Raw genomic sequence first — 25,814 nt, 5'->3', positions numbered from 1 at the left:
TTACACAAGTGTTTATTTTAATTACAATGTCAATCCATTGTTTAGGAAAACATGCTGTTTTGAATATAAACATTTTTTTGTACAAAGCTCTGGATAATATGCTGAGAGGCAGGAGTATCAATTCCCTGTTAAACAATTCATGCCACAAGAGAGCAGATGAAATGCTTATAGAACTTAAGCCGGCTCACATGAGTGAGCAAAGCTCCATATAAACAAAGCTGGGAGAGGCACAGCCATAGCCCATCTATCCTGATGGCCAGATATGGTGAGCAGACCCAGCAAACGAATGAAACAATTCCACCAGGACAATTCCAAATGGAGCTGCCAACAGATCAGAAAGAAACCGATTTTCCCTGTTCCTGGGCTTTTAAAAGCAGCTTGACAAAAACCCGTCACTTTTCACAGCATGCAGCCCAGCAAAAAATATGTTGATTAAAAACCTGCCTACCTATTTCCATGGAGACTACACAGCATGCAAAATTTGTTTAAACCAACTCCACTGTATATAGCAGGGAACCTCTGGCCCATGGGTCAAATTTGGCCAGATATTCTTCCCCAAATGAAACACAGTTTTCCCCAAACCACAAACACGTGCCCAACATCCAGCATCGGATGTGGAGAGCTGGATTGAACTCCCTGGTCCACCAGCTGACAGGCTAGGAGCTCAATTCCGCTTGGTCACTATTTCCCTGCAGGCCAACTTTGACAGATGAGTAGCACCACCCACCTGCAGGGCAGGGGTGGGCCAAAAAGGTTCCCCATCAGTTATACAGCATCTTCCTCAAGCTCTGGTGCTGCAAACGAAGTGTCACATTTTGTTTTGCTTTTGGGAGGAGGTACTTTTCCTACTCCAAACGAGCCATCACTCATATTGGGTTGGGTAGGAAACTTCATATGACGAAATACCTGCCTGCCATGCAGCTTTTTTTTAAAAAAGGTACAGCAATGCTTTAGGAGTCAGGAGATAAGGGACAGTTCAGATTTACCCTCTAAACTATGCCAGGAAATAGGAGGTAACTAGAAATCTCCAAAGCTGAGAGCCATAAAAGGGTTAATTCCCCGGCTAGACCCCCAACACATGCTCAGTGGGGAGGTGGTATCTTCTGATTGGGTGATGGTGACATCATGCTGACAGATCAGAGCCAATCAGGGCCCGCCTTGTCTATTTCAAGCCCTTTCCCAAGCCCCTATAAATCTTTCGCTGTGCCTGGTGCAGAGTAGGAGATGGTTTGATGATGAGGGCTTAATTACAGCCGCCTCTGCTGCTCTAGAGAGGAGGAACAGGGATAGGCTTCTGCCAGATGGTTAGGCAGCAAGAAAGCCATTTTGCAGTATTCCTCCATCCACCCCATTAAAACGACAGCCAGCCTGCCTGCCGCCTCCCTTCTCATAGCTACTACCCTCAAAGCGTAGGCAGCAGCATGCTAGATTCATCTCATACATGTGCTGTCATGCTCATGCCAATTTGTTGGGGCATGGATTGCACTGTGAATAAAACACAGCCCCTTACACAAACACACGTTTTAACTAGGCAGCTCAAGTACCCCCCCTCCCCTATTTATCTGCACATAAAGAGGTTTCTCCATAGCAAGCTGCTCTTGTGCCCTTTTCTGTTCACAAGGAGGATTGTGTAGAACTTCAGGAGTGGATTAAATCTGAATGGCAACCCCAAAACCGCAGCTTAAGACAGCCACTTCTCCTGGCCTTGCTGGGAATGTCTCCATATCATAAACATTGAAGAATAGTCTAAGTTCTCTTTACTGCCTCAGTGTTGGTTAGGTAGGATAGGCAAGCTTTTGCAAGGATGTGTGGGTGCGCAGGGAGGGATAAACCGAACACAAGCTCAGTTTGGATAGTCTTTCTTGATATGAATCTGAAGCGGGCAGATCTTGAACGGCTCAGGTGGTGACCCGGCATGTACGCTGCAGATGCAGAAGTACGGAAAGACTTCTCCAAACTTGTCATGGAACGTGTAGATGTGGCTCTTCTGCTCAGTGTCGTAGAACGAGAGCTCCCCTTCGTCACAGTCCAGCTCCACTCGCACTCTCTTGAGGTTCTTCCTGCGCCCAGTCTCTGACAGGACGGCCTGGAAGGACTGGCTTTTCTTGCTCTTGGTACCCTGCATGCGGTACATGTAGCCAAGCCCCAATCTGGAATCGCAGCCAAAGCTCCAATAGTGGCCACAGGACTTACTGGCCACCCCAATGTACCAGTATTCAATGCTGCCAATATCGACCTCCCAAATGTGAGTCCCTTTGGAGTAGCTCTTGGAGCCCAGGACACAGGGCATGCCCATGGAGAAGCGTTCAGGGACTTCCACCACCAGCTTGTAGTTGCAGGTGTTAATGCTGGTGAGATCATCCGAAACTTCCAGCCAACTCTCAGCTGTATTGGGATCAAAGCTGAACGGGACTGCAAAAGGAGACAATCGTTAAGTATGAGGAATATGACAAGAGGGAATTTAAAAGACAAACCAAATCAAGTCAAAAATAGACTTGCCTGCTGCAAAATAGCAAGGATGGAAGCCAAATTGGAACTTCCATTTACAAAGGCATAATGTCAGATGCTGGAAACAAATGTACTTGAACGCGACTATAGGCAGTGGGCTGGCAACTTGTTAGAAACCAAATTCTAGACAAGTTGAGCCCGGTACTGATTAGGACCGAACAGAATCCCCTTCCCTTCATTTTCACCGACTCATAAGACATGACCAGTTGAAATGGAGAGGGGCATATTGGCATTTATTGCCTTGGAGGTATAGAGGCAAAACTTAATACAGGCAGGAAGAGGATTGCTACCCCAAAAAGGGTGGCAGCAAAAATAAAATGCTGACCCCTGTATTGCTCTGTCTCTCCCCCTGCAAATTTCAGCTAGGCATTCTCACTGGAGAACTTTTTAATCTAGCAAAGCTATGGGTTGTACCCAAAGTAGTGCTAAATAATGTGTCCCATCAGTGCAAGGATTTTTGCTTGTGCAATGGGACTTTTCCCCTCCTCCTTTGGCCCCTCCCAATGTGTTCCATAGCTCCCCCAATCCTCCAGAGCAGATTTCGGGCAGGCATGGAGCACGTTACGATAGGAGGAGATTGGGGAAGTCCTGTTAAACAAATGGAAATTTTTGTGCCAATGGGATGTGTTCATTGGATACTGCCTCCAGCAGGAGTATCTTCTGGTTCATTGCTTCTCAATATGTGTTCTGGCTCTTCTAGGGAAAGATGTTCAGTCTCTATGCTCATAATTAATTATAGTGAATTAATAAAGATACATTCACTCTCTGTAAGGTACCATATTTTTCCATGTATAAGACTAGGTGTTTTTTTTAACCAAAAAATTAGGTTTAAAATTGGGGCTCGTCTTATACACGGGTAGTGCTGAGGGGTGTTTTCTTAATTTGGAGTCCCCCAAAATAGGGGGTGTCTTATACACGGAATAATATGGTAATTTGTCTGCCTTCTTTCCAATTTACTAGGTTACATATTTATTCATATTTATAACTGCCTTCCAGCAACTATATGTTTTTAGGTTGATAACAGGTTAATAATTAATAGAATAAAAGATTTATAGAGTTCGAAGGGACTCCAAGGATCATCCAGCCCAATCTCCTGCAATGCAGGAATAATTATATTGTTGTAAATGCCCCGTTTGCATCCTGAAGTAAACGTAAGACACGACTGCGTGTCTGCGGGTTGCGTTTCACTACTTTCGCGCATGACGTCATTTTGAGCGTCTGCGCATGCACGAGCGGCAAAACCACGCTCCATTACTTCCGGGTCACTGCGGCGCGAAACTCGAAAATACTTAATCTGAAGCTACTTCAACCCGAGGTATGACTGTATTCCAATTTGTCCCCTCCTAGACACCTCCTGGCACACAGTAGCCAGGGGAGAATAAAACAAGGCAGCAGGCATAGTGAGAACACAAGAATGGATATTTCCTCATGAGAAAACCTGCTCTTGAGAAGTCATGTCAGCCTACTACATAGAATGGAGGCCTGGGACATGTATTGTTTTCAATTCACTTGCAAGCCTCTGCCCACATACAGTGGTACCTCAGGTTACATACGCTTCAGGTTACAGACTCCGCTAACCCAGAAATAGTACCTCGGGTTAAGAACTTTGCTTCAGGATGAGAACAGAAATCGTGCGGTGGCGGCAGGAGGCCCCATTACCTAAAGCCACCCAGAGTAACTGGGGTATAAATATATTATTATTATTATTATTATTATTATTATTATTATTATTATTATTATTGTGGTGCTTCAGGTTAAGAACAGTCTCAGGTTAAGAACGGAACTCTGGAATGAATTATGTACTTAACCCGAGGTACCACTGTACTATTAGGGACACGGGTGGCGCTGTGGGTAAAACCTCAGCGCTTAGGACTTGCCGATCACATGGTCGGCGGTTCGAATCCCCGCGGTGGGGTGCGCTCCTGTCGTTCGGTCCCAGCGCCTGCCAACCTAGCAGTTCGAAAGCACCCTTAAGTGCAAGTAGATAAATAGGGACCGCTTTCTAGCGGGAAGGTAAACGGCGTTCCGTGTGCTGCGCTGGCTCTCCAGATGCAGCTTGTCACGCTGGCCACGTAACCCGGAAGTGTCTGCGGACAGCGCTGCCTCCCGGCCTATAGAGTGAGATGAGCGCACAACCCCAGAGTCTGGCAAGACTGGCCCGTACGGGCAGGGGTACGTTTACCTTTACCTTTACCACTGTACTATGAATAGTATTGTGAAATGTCAGCACCCTTCTTCAGAATTAAAGAAAAAGACGAATACTGGATGTTTTGAACTCCAACTTCCATTAGCATGGCTGTGCTGGCTGGAACTGATGGGGGTTATCCAAAACATCTGGAGGACACCAGGCTGGTGCAGGCTGATGTAGATTACCCATGCACTGCTGCCCTCTGATGGCTACAATAAGCTGCTGCTTACCAAACAACACTCAGCACTGTAGAGGAGATTTCGGAGTGGAAATGCAACTTTCCACTGCAGTTCACGCCTCTGTGGCTCTTAACATATGCATGTGCCCACATTCCTTGGCACCTCACTGTTTCTTGGCTCCACACCCCACAAAGCTGCTTTTAAAAAAGAGACAAAACTCAAATATTCCTTAATTTGTGCCCAACCTGTCATTAATCTCTCCTCAGTGCTGCCCACTGTCTTCTCCTGGATAAAAGAGCAAGAATGAGACTATTCCCTAGGCTCTATTAATTGCTGTTATCAGAGATTTCACCCATAACTATGCACTGAAGGAACAGTGCCTTTTGCCACAACATGCTGGCTGGAATTTAACCGCTTTCAGTTTTAACCTGAGGATTGTCATTTGTTCAGTTTTAATTTTAATTTATTTGAATTAATTTTGGGATGCATTTTAATCCATTGATTGCTTGTTTTTATGCATATTGTATTATTTATATGATGTTAGCTGCTCTAAGCCCAGCTCTGGCCAGGGAGGGCGGGGCACAAATAAAAAAAATATTATTATTTATTATTATTAAGTGTGACATAATAATTCATTCGGGACGCGGGTGGCGCTGTGGGTTAAACCACAGAGCCTAGGACTTGCCGATCAGCAGTTCAAATCCCTGCGACAGGGTGAGCTCCCGTTGCTTGGTCCCAGCTCCTGCCAACCTAGCAGTTCGAAAGCACGACAAAGTAGATAAATAGGTACCACTCTGGCGGGAAGGCAAACAGCGTTTCCATGCGCTGCTCTGGTTCTCCAGAAGCAGCTTAGTCATGCTGGCCACATGACCCAGAAGCTGTACGCCGGATCCCTTGGCCAGTAAAGCGAGATGAGCGCCACAACCCCAGAGTCGGCCACAACTGGACCTAATGGTCAGGGGTCCCTTTAACTAATAATTCATTCAGGTGTGAAAAATCTTCACCCACAAAAACAGGTACAATTCAGGAGTACTTCTGTAACTTGTTATCCTAGGAACCAATTCGAGAGTAAAATATATATTACAGAGCACCACTAAAAAGTAACATACCCACACCCTGTCACAACATTCTGTGCCAGAAGTTGAGGATTGCTTAGAATAAAGCATGCAAACTGAGCACTCCATTTGGAGTTTGTATTTCAGTGCAGTCAGGAGGACAAGCAGGGGTAGAATATTACAGGGGTTTTATTCCATGCATCCTTTCATTACGAGAGGAACTTATTTTTTACAGGAAAGGGCATTATGGAATTATCACCACTACTTGCAATAAGCCACCTCAATGTGTTCTACAGAAGGGATGAAGTGACGTTTATTCATCTAGGTATTGCTGACCTACAGCTTCCATCAGCTGGGAGTTGGAGTCGGAAAACATTAGCTGAAGAGTCACAGATTCCTTTTCTCCTGGCATCTAAGAAACCTACCAACTTTGATGATATTCAGCATCTTCTTCCATACGTTATACTGCAAAGAATCCAAATACTTGGTGACTTCTATCAGTGTCCCTGGTGGAATTGCTTCTGGCTGTTCTACTGTCCAGGCAATTCTAGGAAACACAATTCAGACAAACGAAGAAGTGAGCAAGGGGGACCCAGTTTTAGAAAAACCAAGCATCTTATAGACGGACCAATCCCAAGCCTTCTGAATGCAAGTGTCTAGGATCACGCAAATGTTCAAAAGACTGCAAATCAACCATCTTCCTATCTCATACCTACACTCTCCCCCAGTCAGGATTTGTGGGAATCTCAAATCAATTTTATTAAAAAAGATTTGAGCCTTCTTTGTTGCCTGTTTAAAAACATATGCTTATCACTTCTCCAGGGGTGCTTCAATGCTCAGAAATCTGAGATTTCTCTGGGGGCCTCTGCTGTCTTGAGAAACAGCGGGTGGTGACTGCAGAAAAAGCGTTTTCAGTGCTGACTCCTTACCTATGGGAACGTCTTTCCCAAGGTGGTTTCACTGGCACCCTCATTACTATCATTTATGCATTCCCCCCCCCCCCAGGCTTTCAAGATCCCAGAATCTACAATCTTTGGGTTTTAAAAAACTTTTAACCATTCTTGGAGGGAGGGGATGTTCCTAAGTTTTTGCTATTTTGATTTGTGTATTGTTTTTACTACATTTCTGTTAGCTGCCCTTCAGCGGTTCTCAACCTGTAGTCCCCAGATGTTGTTGGACTACAACTCCCATCATCCCTGAGCTCTGGCCTTGCTAGCTAGGGGTGATGGGAGTTGTAGTCCAACAACATCTGGGGACCCGCAGGTTGAGAATGGCTGCTTAGACCATGATTGTGCTGACGGTGCAGATTATAAAATAGTCCAAATAAAAACACACACACACATTTCCCCATTGTGTGTGGTGTTCTGAGAATAGCTTCTGCATTCAGTACAAAAGGAAGATGGAACCTGTTCATGCACACAAATGGGTTGTTTTAAAACAATGGAGTTATTGTTGTTGTTCTGGGGTGGGGGGAGTTAAACATATGACTGATTACATGAATACAGAGCAATTACCCAAACTGAGCAACTAGCGTACAGTAGAATAAAACAGACTAATTGCATCCTGCTTTCCCTCACACTGAGCTGTCCTTTCTTTCTACATATGTTAGATTGGCTAGAGGGCAGAAGAAATGCCAGCGCATATGTTCCTTGTATTCTGAGACCCACCTTAATCTGAATGTCAATGCAAGTTGTGGGCTAATTAAAGCCTTGAAGTTACCTCCTGTTCTGCATTTTAATCCAGAAACATCCAAACCTCCGTTAATTAATTTGTGACACCTTTCAACTTGTGTCTCCTGACAGGCAAAACTATGAGGCAACGTATTAATACCAGTACGTTTCCGAGCACAATTCAAAGTGTTGGTGCTGACCTTTAAAGCCCTAAATGGCCTCGGTCCAGTATACCTGAAGGAGCGTCTCCTCCCCCATCGTTCTGCCCGGACACTGAGGTCCAGCTCCGAGGGCCTTCTGGCGGTTCCCTCACTGCGAGAGGCCAAGTTGCAGGGAACCAGGCAGAGGGCCTTCTCGGTGGTGGCGCCCGCCCTGTGGAATGCCCTCCCATCAGATGTCAAGGCGATGGACAACTACCTGACATTCAGAAGACATCTGAAGGCAGCCCTGTTCAGGGAAGTTTTTAATATGTGACATTTTAGTGTATTTTTTATCTCTGTTGGAAGCTGCCCAGAGTGGCTGGGGAAACCCAGCCAGATGGGCGGGGTACAAATAATAAATTATTATTATTATTATAATCCCCAAGTCAACCACATACAGGATTTTTAGTTTTAAGAACAGGCTATTTCCTTCAGGTGGCACTGTAGGTTAAACCACAGAGCCTAGGACTTGCCAATCAGAAGGTTGGCAGTTTGAATCCCGGTGACGGGGTGAGCTCCCATTGCTCGGTCCCTGTTCCTGCCAACCTAGCAGTTTGAAAGCACACCAAAGTGCAAGTAGATAAATAGGTACTGCTCTGGCGGGAAGGTAAATGGCATCTCTGTGCGCTGCTCTGTTTCGTCAGAAATGGCTTAGTCCTGCTGGCCACATGACCCGGAAGCTGTATGCCGGCTCCCTCGGCCAGTAAAGTGAGATGAGCGCCGCAACCCCAGAGTCGGTCACGACTGGACCTAATGGTCAGGGGTCCCTTTACCTTTTTATTTCCTTCACAGTAGGTAAGAAATCTAATAAAGTGCAACAAACCTGCGTTTCCGGTTTTTGTGTTTCTGTAAGAAAAAGAAGAAGGTGGAATCAGAGAAGAAACCATTACTGAGAAACTCTATTAAAAGTTTCAAGGGGGTTTGGGGGAGGGCTGTATACCATCCTACCAAGAGGACAAGTCTTCAGAATCAGAGGCATTGTTCAGAGGACTAGGGGTTTTTTTGGGAGGGGGTACAGAAGGAAGAAATCTTCCCATTTCATTTGGGATATGCAGCCAGATGCCCACCAGCTTTACCTTGAGGAAGGAAACGTCATCCTCTTTCAGGTCAGCATGTAGCTGGGCAACTTCCTGTACCAAGACATTGCTTTCTTCTGATAGCTTCCTGATTTTGTCTTCAATCAGGTCCTGCTTCTTCTGGGCCTCCTCCCGCAACTCTTCCAGCATAGTCTTCTCCTCATTCTGCAGGAACTTGTGCAGTTGTTCAAACTGCTTTTTAATCTCCTTCTCCAATCTAGCACTTTCTTCCTGAGGATAGGTATCAGGGGAGAGAAAGAAAGACAAAATAAAGCAAGGATGTAGCTTCAAATGCAGGACAGTTCTGCAGAATAAGAGACGCAAGCCATAACAGAGATCTTGTAAGTGGGAATCAATAAGGTGCTTAGGACTCTTAGGACTTTTATAATTCCTCAGCACCCAGTGTTTTACCAGCTGCAGTGGCTCCTGGATCAGGTTTAAGGTGCTGGTTTTAACCTTTAAAGCCCTATACGGCCTAGGACCCTCGTACCTACGGGACCGCCTCTCCTGGTATGTCCCACAGAGGACCATACGGTCTTCAAATAAAAACATCTTGGAGATCCTGGGCCACAGGGAGGTTAGGCTGGTCTCAACCAGATCCAGGGCTTTTTCGGCTGTGGCCCCGATCTGGTGAGACATCTTTCCGCAGGGCCTGCAAGACGGAGCTGTTCCACCTGGCCTTTGGCCAAGGCACAGTCTGAGCCCCTCCTTCTGTAATCCTCATAGAACTCTAGCCCAATGGTTGCCATTAATTTGACTCTGAATTGATTTTAGAATGAATTGATTTTAGAATGTATTTCAACTAATTGATTGTGATTTTATGTAAACTGTGTTATTTTTACTGTTGTTAGCCGCCCTGAGCCCGGCTTCGGCTGGGGATGGTGGGATATAAATAAAAATTTATTATTATTATTAAATAGTTCTAAGAGTTTGCAAACAAATATACACCACTGTAGTGCAACACAACGCAATGTGCAAAAGAGACCTTACACATCAGAGCTTCTCTTGAGCTACTGCGGCAGTGGCAGAAATAGCTTCAGCCAGAGTTGGGGAAGGCCATAGCTCAGTGGTAGAGCACAGGCTTGGTATGCAAAAAGTCCCAGGTTATATTCCCAGCAATTACAGGCAAGGTTGGGAATGCCCGCTGCCTGAAACCCTGGGGAGCCACTTGTGGGAATGTTCAGGGATGCAGGAGAGGATATATTGTTTGATTATAGCCTTTCCAACTTTTATAAACAAGTTCACAATTTAGCAGAGTAACATTCCCTCTTTTAAACTCACAGCAGATGTGTTTGCTCAGGCTCGCTAAAGCCTCTATAATAACTGTTCTGGTATTTTCCCCTTATTCCTTCATAAAAGATAAGACACGGCACAGTCTTCTATAAAAGCATAAAAAGAGTTTACTCACTCACATTCTGTTCACAATCGGATCCCAGAAGGCAGACTTGGCTTAGAAAAGTAACATACACCTGGAAACTATCTCATAAGGGGACAGTCCCTTTGTCCTCTCTTGGCTGGAAGGCAAGAGGGCATCTTTGGCTAAGCAGATGTTGCTTCTTCAACACATGTAGTCTAAAACAGAAGGCTGTCCTGCCCTGTGCTTTTGTCGTTACCTGCACAGGTGAGGCCACACCCACCTCTAGTCACATGCAGAGGAAGTCTGTTCCAGCCCAGAAGGAAACAGGAAGTTTACCTGCTGGCTGGACAAACATTCCTCCCCATGTGTAAACATGTTCACTCTAGGAATGTTGTACTTGACTGCTCTTGTGTTTCACAACCCACACCACTGCCAGTCATCGATCACAGGGTGGTTCAGAACATAAAAATATAAAATATATTCACAGTACAGAGCAGGGAAGGCTTGAACACAGAACAGGACACTCGTCCCTCCCAATCCATAGCCACACACATGCATGGTGGAAGGGAAGGTCTCCTGGAGGTGTGCCCTAGAACAGTGCGCTGCACAATTGGGAGCTCAAAGCCAGATGCTCACCTTGTTGTGGTTTGCAATGAGTCTGTAATCAGACTTTATTCTTCCAAATTCTTGCACCTTGTCCTGCAGGGAGCTTTCCATGTCTTTGCACTTAGCCTGGAATTAAGGCAGAGAAGAAAGAGCTTAGCATCTTATACTGCATGTTTCCTATTTCTAGGAAAAGGGAAACTTCATCTATTACAATAAAGAATTAACTCTCCTGAAATGCCTGAGCAGCAGTCCCTAGCAGTAGTTGGCTTCACTTCTGTCACAGAACACTCACAAATCTTCAAAAAACATAGAACAACTAAAACAGCTCATCTTCAGGCTCCCTCAGAAGTGGTAGACTCATCTCCCTTGGAGGTTTTTAAGCAGAAGTCAGATGGCCATCTGTCATGGATGCTTTACCTGAGATTCCTACATTGCAGTGGGCTGGACTACTAGATGACATGAATGGATAGAGACAGAACTGGGACCCACAAGTGTGGCTAGCAATACAAACTCCCACCACTATGAGTGGTCAGGCATCATCATCACATTGGCCTTAAAGGTAAAGGTAAAGGGACCCCTGACCATTAGGTCCAGTCATGGCCAACTCTGGGGTTGTGACACTCATCTTGCTTTACTGCCCGAGGGAGCTGGCGTACAGCTTCCGGGTCATGTGGCCAGCATGACTAAGCTGCATCTGGCGAACCAGAGCAGCACACGGAAACGCCGTTTACCTTCCCGCCGGAGCGGTACCTATTTATCTACTTGCACTCTGACGTGCTTTCGAACTGCTAGGTTGGCAGGAGCAGGGACCGAGCAACGGGAGCTCACCCTGTCACAGGGATTCGAACCACCGACCTTCTGATCGGCAAGTCCTAGGCTCTGTGGTTTAACCCACAGCGCCACCCGCATCCCTTACAGGAAAGGTGTTGCTGTTTTGAGTACAAGGGGTCAGATGAAGAATGCACACCAAGCTTTCCACTATATGCAAAATCTCAAGAAACATGCAATATTTCTAGGACACGTGGAATCAAATTGTTAATAGCTCAAGAACAACACTTATATTCTACATTTGTGAAACCGTGGGTGAACCTTTCATTGTGCCTTAGAGGGCTGTCAGGGGACAGACAGAAGTGCTTTGGGGGCAAAACACATCACATGGCCCTGGTGATTTCTGGTTTACACTATTATCTTCAGAACCTGGGGGGGGGGTGCTCCCCAAAACACAAGCCCAATTTGTCATTCTTACACACTGAATTATATACCATGCAGTTCTCCCTCCTAACCCATGGAGACTGGAATTAGACATGAGGCTGGGTGACTCACAGCAAACTCATACTGTGTCAGAAACAGATGGAAACTTTGCCGGGAAAGTGTGACTCAAAATGCACACCGCTTCCTTTAGCCTCCAGTATCCCTTCCCACCACTTCAAAACCCATCTCAAGCTCACTATCCTTTCTTCCAAGCCACAACAGCCATCTTTCAATACAGCAAGCCGATAACAACCATCTCAAAGAGCCTCTCCCCATGGGACTCAAAATCCATTCGGAGCCTCAGTTCCAAAGCAAAGCTTGACTGCATCACTATCTTGAGATACACCCCAAAAATCAAGGCAACCTACCACTGGTTGTTCCAAGGCTCGTTTTCAGTATACTGCAAAACGTTTTAGAATACCCACATGGGAAATAGCCAGGAACCAACAAAATTTGCCAAACTGAAACAAGCAATATTGTTGGCGTTTCACACAGCAACAGGAAACTTGGCACAAAATCTGGTTTGCCCCACCCATGGAGGTTTAGCAGTTTTGGCACGTTACACTGGATTTCCATCTGGTTTGTAGAGATTTCGAATTTTTATTGTGCAAGTCAGCTTGCAAGCCCTACAACATCCACATGGAGTTTTTCAGAGATAAGTTCTGTGGGTCCACACAGTTGCTCTCGGGCTGGAGTACATCTCCCTACGACTGGGGCTTGGAGAGCCATAGGTTCTCTAGGGGAAAAGCTTTAAAATATGCGGTCGTCATCTGCTGAAGAGTCAGCACCCTAAATGGGGACTTCAGTGGATCTCCTGATGATTCAATAGGGCTCTTCCCCAGTGTGCAATTCTGTAGTTGGGAACCCTCTCCCTTGGAAACTGCCTGGCCACTTCATTATCTCATTCCATCATCAAGTGGGCATTTTTATTTTGGGACCATTTCCCCAACTTTTGAATTGGAGGAAGTATTACAGATGGCGAGATACGTTAAGCTGGAAATAGTTGCAGGATCCAAGTTGCTGCTGTTTTCCATCTAACCAAAGCTCTGTGTTTCTGCAACCACCCTGGAGAATGTTGTGGTGGAAAATGGGGTTATAACATTAAAATATAAACACTTCTGCAAGCTTTTTTTTAAAAGCGCATGTCATTTTAGTGATTGTGGTCCTCGGCTTTCGTAAGGGAGCATTTGTGAGTTTGTTTGGGTTTTTAATGCATGAATATATGCCTATGTTGCAATAGTCAAGATGAGTTGTATTTTATTTCAACAGCAGGGAAAAGGATTAGGAAATGTTTTCTGGCACCTCAGCAGCCCCTAAATCCTTAAACTCCATCAGTCTAATCCACTGGTCCAGAGAAGAAGTGTACTTCAGCTGCAGAACAACTGCTTTACATATAGAAGGTCCTCAGCATCTCCCATTTCCAGGCAGGACTCTAAAACTAACCCAGCCTTGTCTGCACTGACTGGCAAAGGGTCTCCGACAAAAGTCTCCCTTCCCTAGCCTTAACTGGAGATGCCTGGGATCTTAACTGTTTATCAGCTCCACCTGGTGTGCAGGCTGAGACCCTATCTGCCTGCAGACTGTCTCACCAGAGTGGTGCATGCTCTAGTTATCTCCTGCTTGGACTACTGCAATGTGCTCTATGTGGGGCTACCTTGGAAGGTGACCCGGAAACTACAACTAACCTAGAATGCAGCAGCCAGACTGGTGACTAGGAGTGGCCGCCGAGACCATATAACAATGGTCTTGAAAGACCTACATTGGCTCCCAGTACGTTTCCAAGCACAATTCAAAGTGTTGGTGCTGACCTTTAAAGCCCTAAACGGCCTCGGCCCAGCACACCTGAAGGAGCGTCTCCACCCCCATCATTCAGCCCGGACACTGAGATCCAGTGCTAAGGGCCTTCTGGTGGTTCCTGCGCTGCACGAAGCCAAGTTACAAGGAACCAGGCAGAGGGCCTTCTTGGTGGTGGCACCCGCCCTGTGGAACGCCCTCCCGTCAGATGTCAAGGCAATAAACAACTATTTTACTTTTAAAAGACAACTGAAGGAAGCCCTGTTTAAGGAAGCTTTTAATGTTTAATAGGTTATTGTATTTTAATGTTCTGTTGGAAGCCGCCCAGAGTGGCTGGGGAAACCCAGTCAGATGGGTGGGGTATAAATAAATTATTATTATTATTATTTATTATTATTATTATTATTAACTGGTATCAAATCACCGAACCTGTGACTTTCTGCATGAAAAGCGGTTGCTCTGTCACTGAGCTACAGCCCTCCCCATCCCATTTGCTATGGGGGTATCAGAGTTGGGACCCCAAGGGTCATCTAGTCCAACCCCCTGCAATGCAGGAATCGCAACTAGATAATACATGGCAGGTGGCCATCCAGCCTCTGCTTAAAAACCTGTAAGGAAGAACAGTCCGCAACCTCCCGGGGGAGGAACAAACATCACTCATGTCACACGAAGCAGAGACCTCATGCAACAAATTCCTACACCCCCAATCATTGGCAAGGAGACGGCTTTGACGTGGGGCAGCCCCAATTTATGCAGCTCGTGGTGTTTGAGAATATTATGGTGGCTGGGAGAGGAACTCGCCAGTGGGTGCCCATCATCACTATGGCAAACACAACAACAACAATAATAATACGTTATCATTTATACCCAGCCCATCTGGCTGGGTTTCCCCAGTCACTCTGGGCGGCTTCGAACAGAATATTAAAATACAATAACCTATTAAACCTTAAAAGCTTCCCTAAACAGGTCTGCCTTCAGACGCAACATGCTGTCTGGCCTAAAAGATGGGCAAGGGTGGGTACAGAGGCTAGCACTGCTAAATCAGAAGGGGGTTCCAGAGATATAAAGCAGCCTTTGTGTGCAGCCAAGGTAGAACATGATATGCTCCTAGTCCATCTATCTTTGGGCCTCCCAAGTGTTACTGAACTACAGCTCCCACCAACTTCAGCAAGCACAGCCAGGGTCAATGGGAATTGTAGCAGGCCAAAGGTTCCCCACATCCAGTGTGGGCTGATCTCAAATCACACAGAGCTCCTCCCTCTTATAGCATCCGGGAATTGTAGAGTCGGAAGGGACCCCAAGAGTTATCTAGTCCAGCCCCCTGAAATCACAACTAAAAAACCCCTGATAGGTGGCCATTCAAAGGTCTGCTTAAAGTTAAAGGGACCCCTGACCATTAGGTCCAGTCGCAGATGACTCTGGGGTTGCGGCGCTCAACTCGCTTTATTGGCCGAGGGAGCCGGCGTACAGCTTCCGGGTCATGTGGCCATCATGACTAAGCCGCTTCTGGTGAACCAGAGCAGCGCACAGAAACGCCGTTTACCTTCCCGCTGGAATGGTACCTATTTATCTACTTGCACTTTGATGCGCTTTCGAGCTGCTAGGTTGGCAGGAGCAGGGACTGAGCAACGGGAGCTAACCCCGTTGCAGGGATTCGAACCGCCGACCTTCTGATCGGCAAGCCCTAGGCTCTGTGGTTTAACTCACAGTGCCACCCACAGCGCCACCCACATCCATTTTAGGTGCATTTTAAAGGTAAAGCTAAAGGGACCCCTTACAATTAGGTCCAGTAGTGGCCGACTCTGGGGTTGCGGCGCTCATCTCGCTTTACTGGCCGAGGGAGCCGGCATACAGCTTCCAGGACATGTGGCCAGCATGACTAAGCCGCTTCTGGCGAACCAGAGCAGCAGCGCACAGAAACGCCGTTTACCTTCCTGCTGGAGTGGTACCTATTTATCTACTTGCACTTTGATGTGCTTTCGAGCTGCTAGGTTGGCAGGAGCTGAGACCGAGCAATGGGAGCTCACTCCGTGGCGGGGATTCGAACCGCTGACCTTCTGATCGGCAAGTCCTAGGCTCTATGGTTTAGACCACAGCACTACCCGCATCCCTTTAAGGTCTGCTTAGAAACCTCCAACGAAGGAGAGCCAGCCAGCTCTCAGAGGACCTTCTCGCACCATCCCCCAGGGGAGCTTACCCTGTAGTTCTTAGCCATCTCTGCCACAGGCTTCATCCTGTGGTCCGCATGCTGCTTGGAGCTTTGGCACACAAAGCAGACCAGCTCCTTGTCCTCCAGGCAGAAGAGCTTGGCTTCTTCTCCGTGCACAGGACAGCGGGCAGAGGACTCCCCAGCCTCACCCTGCTGCTGCTGCTGCTGCTGCTGCTGCTGCTGCTGTTTCTTCTCCTGCAAGAGGAACATCTCCACAATGTTGGCCAGGGTGTGGTTGGTGCGGAGCTCCTCAGGGCAGCAGGCTGCCTTGCACACCGGGCAGACATGGTGGGCCTGGTCCTCCCAGGACCGGCTGACGCAGCCTTTGCAAAAGTTGTGCCCGCAGCGGAGGGTGACGGCGTCCTTGAAGGGCTCGTAGCAGATGGGGCACAGAAGCTCCTCCTTGATGGTAGTAGCAGGGGGCAAGGACCGGGCAAAAGAGGCTTGCTTGGCCATGGGTTTGCTGCAAGAGAGAAAGGAACAGCTCAGTTGCAAACAACCAGCTGTTGCTGCTCCCCGAGCTTGTGACTCACAGCTGCAGGCTGCTAATAAACTTTCCAAGCCCCACCCTAGTTTATTTTGTCATTTGAATACGGAAACTGATTCTGACTGACAGCGCACGGGGCCAGTGGGAAACGAAGCGGGTGCCGCCCATCCAGGCATCTTTCCAAGCCTCTCGAGCTGGAAATGGGTTTCCTCTTGAGCAGGAATTGACGCAGCGAATAGGAAAGCCCCGGAGGCGGAGAAGTGGATTTTGCGCGCTCCCTTCTGCACCGCCTTGACTCGGGAAGAGGCCCTGCTGTTGCAAGCGGCTGATCAGCAACCCCAGGAGAGCGTTTACTCGGGAGTAACTGCCCCCCCCGGTTTCCTAGCGTCTCTCCAAAGCCCCACACTCTTGAATGCTGAGCGCTCTGGCAAAACTGGACTTCTTAGGGAGCGGCTTTGGGTTTCCGACGGTCTCCATCCCAAACACGCTTCCGCGGAAGGAGGGGCTTGCGCCCGCGTGTCTAGACACACTCGCTCCGGAGCAAACGTCTTCGAACGTTTCCGATGATCAAAATTCGATTCAAGGGCGTTTCGATTTGAGAAACTTAACAGGGGCTACAGTTTTGCAAACATGCAATCTGTTTGGGGACTAGGAACTGGGAGAGACCGGGGTTCAAATTCCACCCCACACCCTTCCATGAAGCTTACCGGGGTGTCCTTTGGCCAGTCACCGTGTAGACAGGGATGTGAGGATAAAATGTACTATGTACATAGGCCACTTTGAGCTCCAGGGAAGGGAGGTGGGGTGTGATGCAACAAATAATTTTGGAGCAAATATTGTTGGGCTCCGCTTGCTTTGCTTCGGAGTAAACGCTAACTTGGGCTGGGGCTGCATGTTCTACGCGCGACAGAAAGCAGAAGCGAGCTTTTATTCTCATTTTTAAAACACAACAACCCGGGAATAAAGGGGGCGGGGGGGGGAAGGAAACCAGATGTTTCCCAACTAGAAAACAGAAGTGAGCTGTTCTTTTTAAAAACAGGGAATTTAAAAAAAAAAAGGGGGGGTGTTTCTAGAGAGCTGAAGCGACCTCTTTACTTAAAATGGGAATAAAAGAGCGGGGGACGCAACCAGCCGCGTCTTCGCTTTCCAATCCGAGACGCGCTGGGAACGGACGAAGGAAAACCCGCGCGCGCGCTACTGGTGTAAACCGGCCGTTATTGGCAGGCGATCAGGAGCGACTCCGGAGCCAAGTTTGCCAGGCACGAGGACCGAATGGTGAAGCCACTTCTCCGGCCTCGGCGGCGACTAGCTCGGGCCAGGTGGGCTGCTGGTCCAGGGCGCGCGCGAGCATCCTTGCAGCATCCTCGGGGCAGGGGATACCTCTCCCACCCCGGATCTCCTCCCGTCCCTTACCTTGGCTCGTTGCTGGGCAAAGCTGGCAGGCACCTCTGGCAGCAAGTCCTGGTGCTCCTTCGGCGGCGGGGGCTGCGGGCCAGCTCGCCCGCGAACAAGGAAGCCATGGCCACCGTTTGCAGATGACTCCCTCTTTTTTTTTTGGTTTTGCAAAAGTAGCAGGCAACCCCCCCGTTGCAGAGCAAAGGAGGTCGCGAGCCTCCGTCTTTCCTTTTATGTCCCGGAGGCGAGTCGGACAGGGCTGCAGGCTCCGCCCAGCTCAAGCTGGGGAAAGGCAGCTGCTCCGAGCCGGTTGAGCGAGCCAGATCTCATACCTGTGCCAAGGAGGCTTCCAAGTTGGCAAGGGAATTAGGGCAAGGTGTTTGGGGCAAGGAGCCAGACACCAGGGAGGCGGGCGAAACGTCTCCCCACCCTGACCGCCAGCAAGGAAGCGTGGTTGGCAGGCAGAGGGTGCAAAAGGGGGAAGAACTGCAAACTCTCCTGGGAGCAGAATGCAAAACTGTCTTTGATGCATCTTGAACTAGAAAATCTAGTATTAGGGGAAGACACTCTGTCTGGCTTGGCCAAAGGCGGCTCCTACCTAGCCAGGCTTCAGAACTGCAAACTGCTTTGATGTTGCTTTGACATAGTGAGTTTTATTGTATGAATTAAAATTTGGCCTTTGTTTTTGCTGTTAGTGGCCCTGAGAACTTGATTCTGTTGTTGTTGTTTAGTGGTTTAGTCGTCTCCGACTCTTCGTGACCCCTTGGACCAGAGCACGCCAAGCACTTCTGTCTTCCACTGCCTCCCCCAGTTTGGTCAGACTCATGCTGGTAGCTTCGAGAACACTGTCCCACCATCTCGTCCTCTGTCGTCCCCTTCTCCTTGTGCCCTCCATCTTTCCCAACATCAGGGTCTTTCCCAGGGAGTTTTCTCTTCTCATGAGGTGGCCAAAGTATTGGAGCCTCAGCTTCAGGATCTGTCCTTCCAGTGAGCACTCAGGGCTGATTTCCTTCCGAATGGAGAGGTTTGATCTTCTTGCAGTCCATGGGACTCTCAAGAGTCTCCTCCAGCACCATAGTTCAAAAGCATCCATTCTTTGGCGATCAGCCTTCTTGATGGTCCAGCTCCCACTTCCATACATCACTGCTGGGAAAACCAGAGCTTGAACTATATGGGCCTTGATTCCAGGGAGGCTTTTAATTATTATTGTTTTATTATTTGTATCCATCTGACTTGGCCCCAGCCACTCTAGGCGGCTTCCAGCATATATAAAAACATGCTAAAACATTAAAAACTTCCCTTTACACTGCTGCCTTCAGGTGTCATCTAAAGGTTGTATTGTTAACTTATCTCCTTGACATCTGATGGGATGTCCTCAGGGTGGTTGCCATGGAGAAAGTCTTCTGCCTGGTTTTTTGTAACCTCACTTCTCGCAGTGAGGGAACTGCCAGAAGGCCCACGGGGCTGGATGGTGCCTTGTACTCCTCCTTTCGGCAACTTTTGACGCCAAGCTGGTGCCAAACATGTTACTCTGCTTTCCTTTGAACCGCATCGGTGAGGCCGGTGAGGTGGGTGTGTCTTGTCATCTGGGCAGCCCATGAACCTCCATGCACACTGCCTAGACTTGCATGTGTCACTACTGTTATTTAATGTTACTTAATGCCTAACCTGTTAGGGTGTGTGTGGCGCTGTGGGTTAAACCACAGAGCCTAGGGCTTGCCGATCAGAAGGTCAGCGGTTCGAATCCACGCGACGGGGTGAGCTCCTGTTGCTCGGTCCCTGCTCCTGCCCACCTAGCAGTTCGAAAGCACCTCAAAGTGCAAGTAGATAAATAGGTACCACTCCGGCGGGAAGGTAAACAGCGTTTCCATGCACCGCTCTGGTTCACCAGAAGCGGCTTAGTCATGCTGGCCACATGACCCGGAAGCTGTACGCCAGCTCCCTCGGCCAGTAAAACGAGATGAGCGCCGCAACCCCAGAGTCGTCAGCGACTGGACCTAATGTTCAGGGGTCCTTCCTTTAAAGCCCAACCTGTCAAGGGACATACCCTAAATGCTAGTACAGTGGTACCTTGGTTCTGAAACGCCTTGGTATTCAAACAACTTGGAAACCAAACACTGCAAACCTGCAAGTAAGTGTTCCCGTTTGTGATTTTTTTTTTTCTGAAGCTGAACGTGCTCTGTTCCATTTTGAGTGTTCACTGAGGTCTGTCTGTTTTTGCTGTTTATTTTGCGTTTTTGTTTTGGCGGCTCTTTTTTGTTTTGTGACTGTGACTGTGTGGAACCCAGTTCAGCTACTGATTGATTGATTGATTGATTGTGTGACTGCAGTACAATGGCTGTTCGGGTTGCGAACGTGATCCGTGCAGGAAGCACGTTCACAACCCGCAGCGTTCACAACCCGCAGCGCCGCGATTTGGCACTTCTGTGCATGTGCAAAGTGCGATTTAGCTCTTCTGTGCATGCGCAAGCGCCGAAACACAGAAGTAACCCGTTCCGGTACTTCCGGGTTCGGCACAGTGCGCAACCCAAAATCACACAACCCGAAGCATCTGCAACCCGAAGTATGACTGTACATTGTTTATTGCTTTCATTTTATGGATCAGTGGTCTTGTTAGATAGTAAAATTCATGTTAAATGGCTGTTTTAGGGGTTGCTTTTAAAAGTCTGGAATGGATTAATCCATTTTGCATTACTTTCTATGGGAAAGCATGTCTTCGTTTTGGAACGCTTTGGTTTTGGAACAGACTTCTGGAACAGATTAAGTTTGAGAACCAAGGTACCACTGTACTGTTTTTTTTCAGTGCTCTGTTCCTTCCATTCTCAAGTGAAGTTGGCAAGATCAGAGGGGAGTGCAGAGAAGGAGAGCAGCCATTCGTATTAACCATCCCCCCCCCCAAATGTCATATGGAGCAGCCAGACCATGAGAGCTGGCCCTGTCATCAGGCAGACTGCCTCAGGTGGCAGATTCTGGACAGCGGAGAGCAGCAGCAAAGCGTTGGAGGACAGAGCTGTGAGTGCCAGGAAGGGGAGGTTTAAAAAGTGTATGCAATTGCAGGATACGTTCCTGAATGTGTGCAGCTATTTGAAAACTGGTGGGCAAAGGACTATAGAAACCCACTTTGGGTAGGACACATCTGTTTAAAGGTGAGACGAATAATGCAGGAAACTTGACATATAATTGTAAATTCATCTTCGTGGCCCTACCCATTAAAAAGCTCGAGACGAGGGCATTCAACTGGTATTTCACACATGCACACCAACAGTTGGAGAGAAGCTTAAAAATTCTTGCAAGTGGCATTTGTAAAGCCCATCATAAAATTTTCTTGCTGTTGCTGCATATATCAGTTGGCAATGAAAATGTACACATCTTTCTATATGAAATTGCATTAAAGGTAAAGGGACCCCTGACCATTAGGTCCAGTCGTGGCCGACTCTGGGGTTACAGCGCTCATCTCGCTTTATTGGCCGAGGGAGCCGGCGTACAGCTTCCGGGTCATGTGGCCAGCAGGACTAAGCCGCTTCTGGCGAACCAGAGCAGCACACGGAAACGCCGTTTACCTTCCCGCTGGAGTGGTACCTATTTATCTACTTGCACTTTGACGTGCTTTCGAACTGCTAGATTGGCAGGAGCAGGGACCGAGCAACGGGAGCTCACCCTGTCGCAGGGATTCGAACCGCCAACCTTCTGATTGGCAAGTCCTAGGCTCTGTGGTTGAACCCACAGCGCCACCTGTGTCCCATGAAATTGCATTAGGATGAGTCAAACCATTGGTCAAGGGTTTTGTACTGGTGGGGCCCTCTGAGGTGCCAGGAACGGAAGGGGTGTTTCCTATCTGTGATCCTGGGGAGTCCTTTTAGGTCGGGACTAAATCTGAGTCCTGCTGCACACAAGCCGTGTCTTCTGCTGCTGAGCAACAGCCTCAATTCCTATGTTGCAAGAGGTTGGACTAGATGGCCCTCAGGGGTCCCTTCAAATTTTGCAATTCTGTGATCTGATCCAACCAAGTCTTTAAGATCCCCACGTTCCTCTAACCAGGCAAGGCAGGATTGCCATTCACATCAACACACTTAGCCTCTCCTCGGCTTTCTATTCTGCACTGAGAACGATCACACGCCTGCATAAATAAACAGCGAGAGACAGGCAGAAAAAGAAGCTCAAGGACAGAGTAAACATCATGGGTGAACAGAAAACGCCCAAAGATGTCCCTGTCACTCCAGTTTTCCATCCGTAAACAGAGCTTCAAACTACTGACCTACATACCTCACCAGGATGAGGAGATGAGTTAGGAGGCTGTCACAGACTCACCGCCTGAACCTCCTTGTGGGCTCTGAGAAGCTTGCCATGAAAGGCAGGTGGGATGGGTCAGAGTTTAATCGGTTCTTTTTTAAAAAAAATTAATGTTCATTCAGTTTTCTTTTTCATTCATTGCATCCATCTCAGATTCTTAACATTTCCTATGTATTCCTTCCTCCCTCCCCTCCAGGGCTTCCCCCAACTTCCACTTCTGGTTTGCTTCTCCTTTCACCCACCTTGTTGTTGTTGTTTAGTCGTTTCCGACTCTTCGTGACCCCCTGGACCAGAGCACGCCAGGCACTCCTGTCTTCCACTGCCTCCCGCAGTTTGGTCAAACTCATGTTTGTGGCTTTGAGAACACTGTCCCGCCATCTCGTCCTCCGTCGTCCCCTTCTCCTTGCGCCCTCCATCTTTCCCAACATCAGGGTCTTTTCCAGGGAGTCTTCTCTTCTCATGAGGTGGCCAAAGTCTTGGAGCCTCAGCTTCAGGATCTGTCCTTCCAGTGAGCACTCAGGGCTGATTTCCTTCCGAATGGAGAGGTTTGATCTTCTTGCAGTCCATGGGACTCTCTTGAGTCTCCTCCAGCACCAGAATTCAAAATTCACCCACCTTGCTACCTCCTAAAAGAAAAAATATTAATAGTATACTTATACAATAACATCTAACCTAAAAACATAAAAATAAGTCCACCATATTATTTCCCTATCTTCTACACATTTTCTAATCCTAATGATGTGAATGTTTATTTAAATCCTGCCATCAAGTCTATAGACTTTCTTTGTTTCTGCAGATATAATATAAATGGTTCCCATTCTTTTTCAAAGTCACTGTTGTCTTTTTCTCGTAGTCTGACTGTCATTTTTGCCAACTCTGCATAGTTCATCAACTTCTCTTGCCATTGTTCTTTAGTTGGTATTTCTCCCGTCTTCCAATTTTGTGCAGTCAGCATTCTCGCAGCTGTAGTGGCATACATAAATAGAGTCCTCATTTCTTTTGGTATACCTTGACCTAAAATGTCTAGTAGAAAGGCTTCTGGGTTATTTTCAACATTTTCTTCAACTCATTATATATCATTTCCCAGTAGACTTTTACCTTTTTGCAATCCCACCACATATGGTAAAACGTACCTTCCACTTCACACCTCCAACACTCTTTCTTTTCATTTTTTTACATTTTTGCCAATTTAACCGGTGGTATATACCATCTATACATCATTTTCATAGAGAGTTTACTTGGTTCTTATTATCCTTTCTGTGCTCCTCCACACTCCCTTCGTAGAATTCCAGCTTGGGATAATCAGCTTGAAATTGGCTGGCAGTTATGGTGCTGAAGGAGACTCTTGAGAGTCCCATGGACTGCAAGAAGATCAAACTTCTCCATTCTGAAGGAAATCAGCCCTGAGTGCTCACTGGAAGGACAGATCCTGAAGCTGAGGCTCCAAGACTTTGGCCACCTCATGAGAAGAGAAGACTCCCTGGAAAAGACCCTGATGCTGGGAATGTGGGATGTGAAACACAAGAGCAGTGTCATGATTCGCCGTGTCTGCGCATGCGCGTGATGTCATTTTGAGCATCTGCGCATGCGCGAGTGGCGAAACCAGGAAGTAACCTATTGCGCCGTGGAACACAACCTGAAAATGCTCAACCTGAAGCTACTTTAACCCGAGGTGTGACTGTATACCTAACAAAAAGCTTCTGGTTTTTTGACAAATGGATTCTTAAACATTTTCTTTAACTCATCATATATCATTTCCCAGAAAGCTTTTACCACTGCACATGTCCACCACATATGGTAAAGAGTACCCTCCTTCCCTTTATGAAGTAGCCTGATTCTAACCCAGCCTTCCCCAATCTCCCTCCAGCTGTTCTGGACTGTAATTCTAGCCAGCACAGCCATATGATACAGGAGCTGGTGGGAACTGTAGTCATAGAATCATAGAATAGAATCATAGAGTTGGAAGAGACCCCAAGGGCCATCGAGTCCAACCCCCTGCCAAGCAGGAAACACCATCAGAGCACTCCTGACATATGGTTGTCAAGCCTCTGCTTAAAGACCTCCAAAGAAGGAGACTCCACCACACTCCTTGGCAGCAAATTCCACTGTCAAACAGCTCTTCCTGTCAGGAAGTTCTTCCTAATGTTTAGGTGGAATCTTCTTTCTTGTAGTTTGGAACCATTGCTCCGTGTCCGCTTCTCTGGAGCAGCAGAAAACAACCTTTCTCCCTCCTCTATGTGACATCCTTTTATATATTTGAACATGGCTCTCATATCACCCCTTAACCTCCTCTTCTCCAGGCTAAACATGCCCAGCTCCCTTAGCCGTTCCTCATAAGGCATCGTTTCCAGGCCTTTGACCATTTTGGTTGCCCTCCTCTGGACACATTCCAGTTTGTCAGTGTCCTTCTTGAACTGTGGTGCCCAGAACTGGACACAGTACTCCAGGTGAGGTCTGACCAGAGCAGAATACAGTGGCACTATTACTTCCCTTGATCTAGATGCTATACTCCTATTGATGCAGCCCAGAATTGCATTGGCTTTTTTAGCTGCCGCGTCACACTGTTGGCTCAAGTCAAGTTTGTGGTCAACCAAGACTCCTAGATCCTTTTCACATGTACTGCTCTCAAGCCAGGTGTCACCCATCTTGTATTTGTGCCTCTCATTTTTTTTGCCCAAGTGCAATACTTTACATTTCTCCCTGTTAAAATTCATCTTGTTTGTTTTGGCCCAGTTCTCTAATCTGTCAAGGTCGTTTTGAAGTGTGATCCTGTCCTCTGGGGTGTTAGCCACCCCTCCCAGTTTAAAGACACCAGGAGGGCGCCAGGCTTGGGGAGGCTATGCTAAGCACCCAGAGTTCCTTACTGAGAAGCCCTTCCTACTGGTAGAGAATATCCGCTTTCAAATGAAGTCTTTCCTCTACTGGCTTAGCATCTATCAATATCTTATATTTTATTCTCGGTTTTTTTCCTCCTTGCCAGATATATCTAGAAATATATCCCACCTTGCCAATCACCTGAGCTGATTGAAATAAAAATAACATCAATAGGTAGAATGTATAAAACTGGTTCAAACATGTGTTGGAAATGTAAGGAAAAAGAAGGGACTTTTTACCATATGTGGTGGGACTGTAGCAAAATTAAGAAATTCTGGGAAATGATATATAATGAGTTGAAGAAAATGTTCCAATTAACATTTGTTTAAAAACCTGAAGCATTTTTGTTAGGGATTGTAGGAAAAGACCTACCAAGGAAATTTAAGAACATTTTCATGTATGCGACAACGGTGGCAAGAGTCTTAATACCACAAGGATGGAAGAATGAAGAAGTCCCGACCAAAGAACTATGTATGGCAAGAGAAATTGATGGATTACGCGGAATTGGCGAAATTGACACAAAAATTACGTGATGAGGACAACTGACTTTAAAGAAGAATGGGAACCTTTTACAAAGTACTTAAACAACAAAATGAACTGGACTCCTTGGCAGGTTTGGAATAAACATACACAAATTTATTATTAGCAACAAATAGATAGATAAATTAAGGTTCT

At 47.2% G+C, this 25,814-nt stretch overlaps 1 protein-coding gene across 1 annotated transcript; it reads right to left on the bottom strand.

The window, feature by feature from the left end:
* Nucleotides 1–1,210: 1,210 nt before the first annotated feature.
* On the bottom strand, nt 1,211–18,314 carry TRIM35 (tripartite motif containing 35). Its single transcript, XM_081854779.1, has 7 exons — nt 17,994–18,314; nt 16,082–16,556; nt 10,870–10,965; nt 8,877–9,107; nt 8,624–8,646; nt 6,356–6,477; nt 1,211–2,412 (listed from the first exon to the last, which is right to left on the bottom strand). Exons 1-7 carry the CDS (start codon nt 18,098–18,100, stop codon nt 1,844–1,846), a joined length of 1,623 nt encoding a protein of 540 aa, XP_081710905.1. The 5' UTR covers nt 18,101–18,314; the 3' UTR covers nt 1,211–1,843.
* Nucleotides 18,315–25,814: the final 7,500 nt, after the last annotated feature.

Source organism: Podarcis erhardii (assembly GCF_964252035.2).
Source record: "Podarcis erhardii genome assembly, chromosome: 3".
Classification (NCBI taxonomy): Eukaryota; Metazoa; Chordata; class Lepidosauria; order Squamata; family Lacertidae; genus Podarcis; species Podarcis erhardii.
Note: the sequence above shows the minus strand (reverse complement) of the source record. Positions and strands in the feature narration are given on the sequence as shown.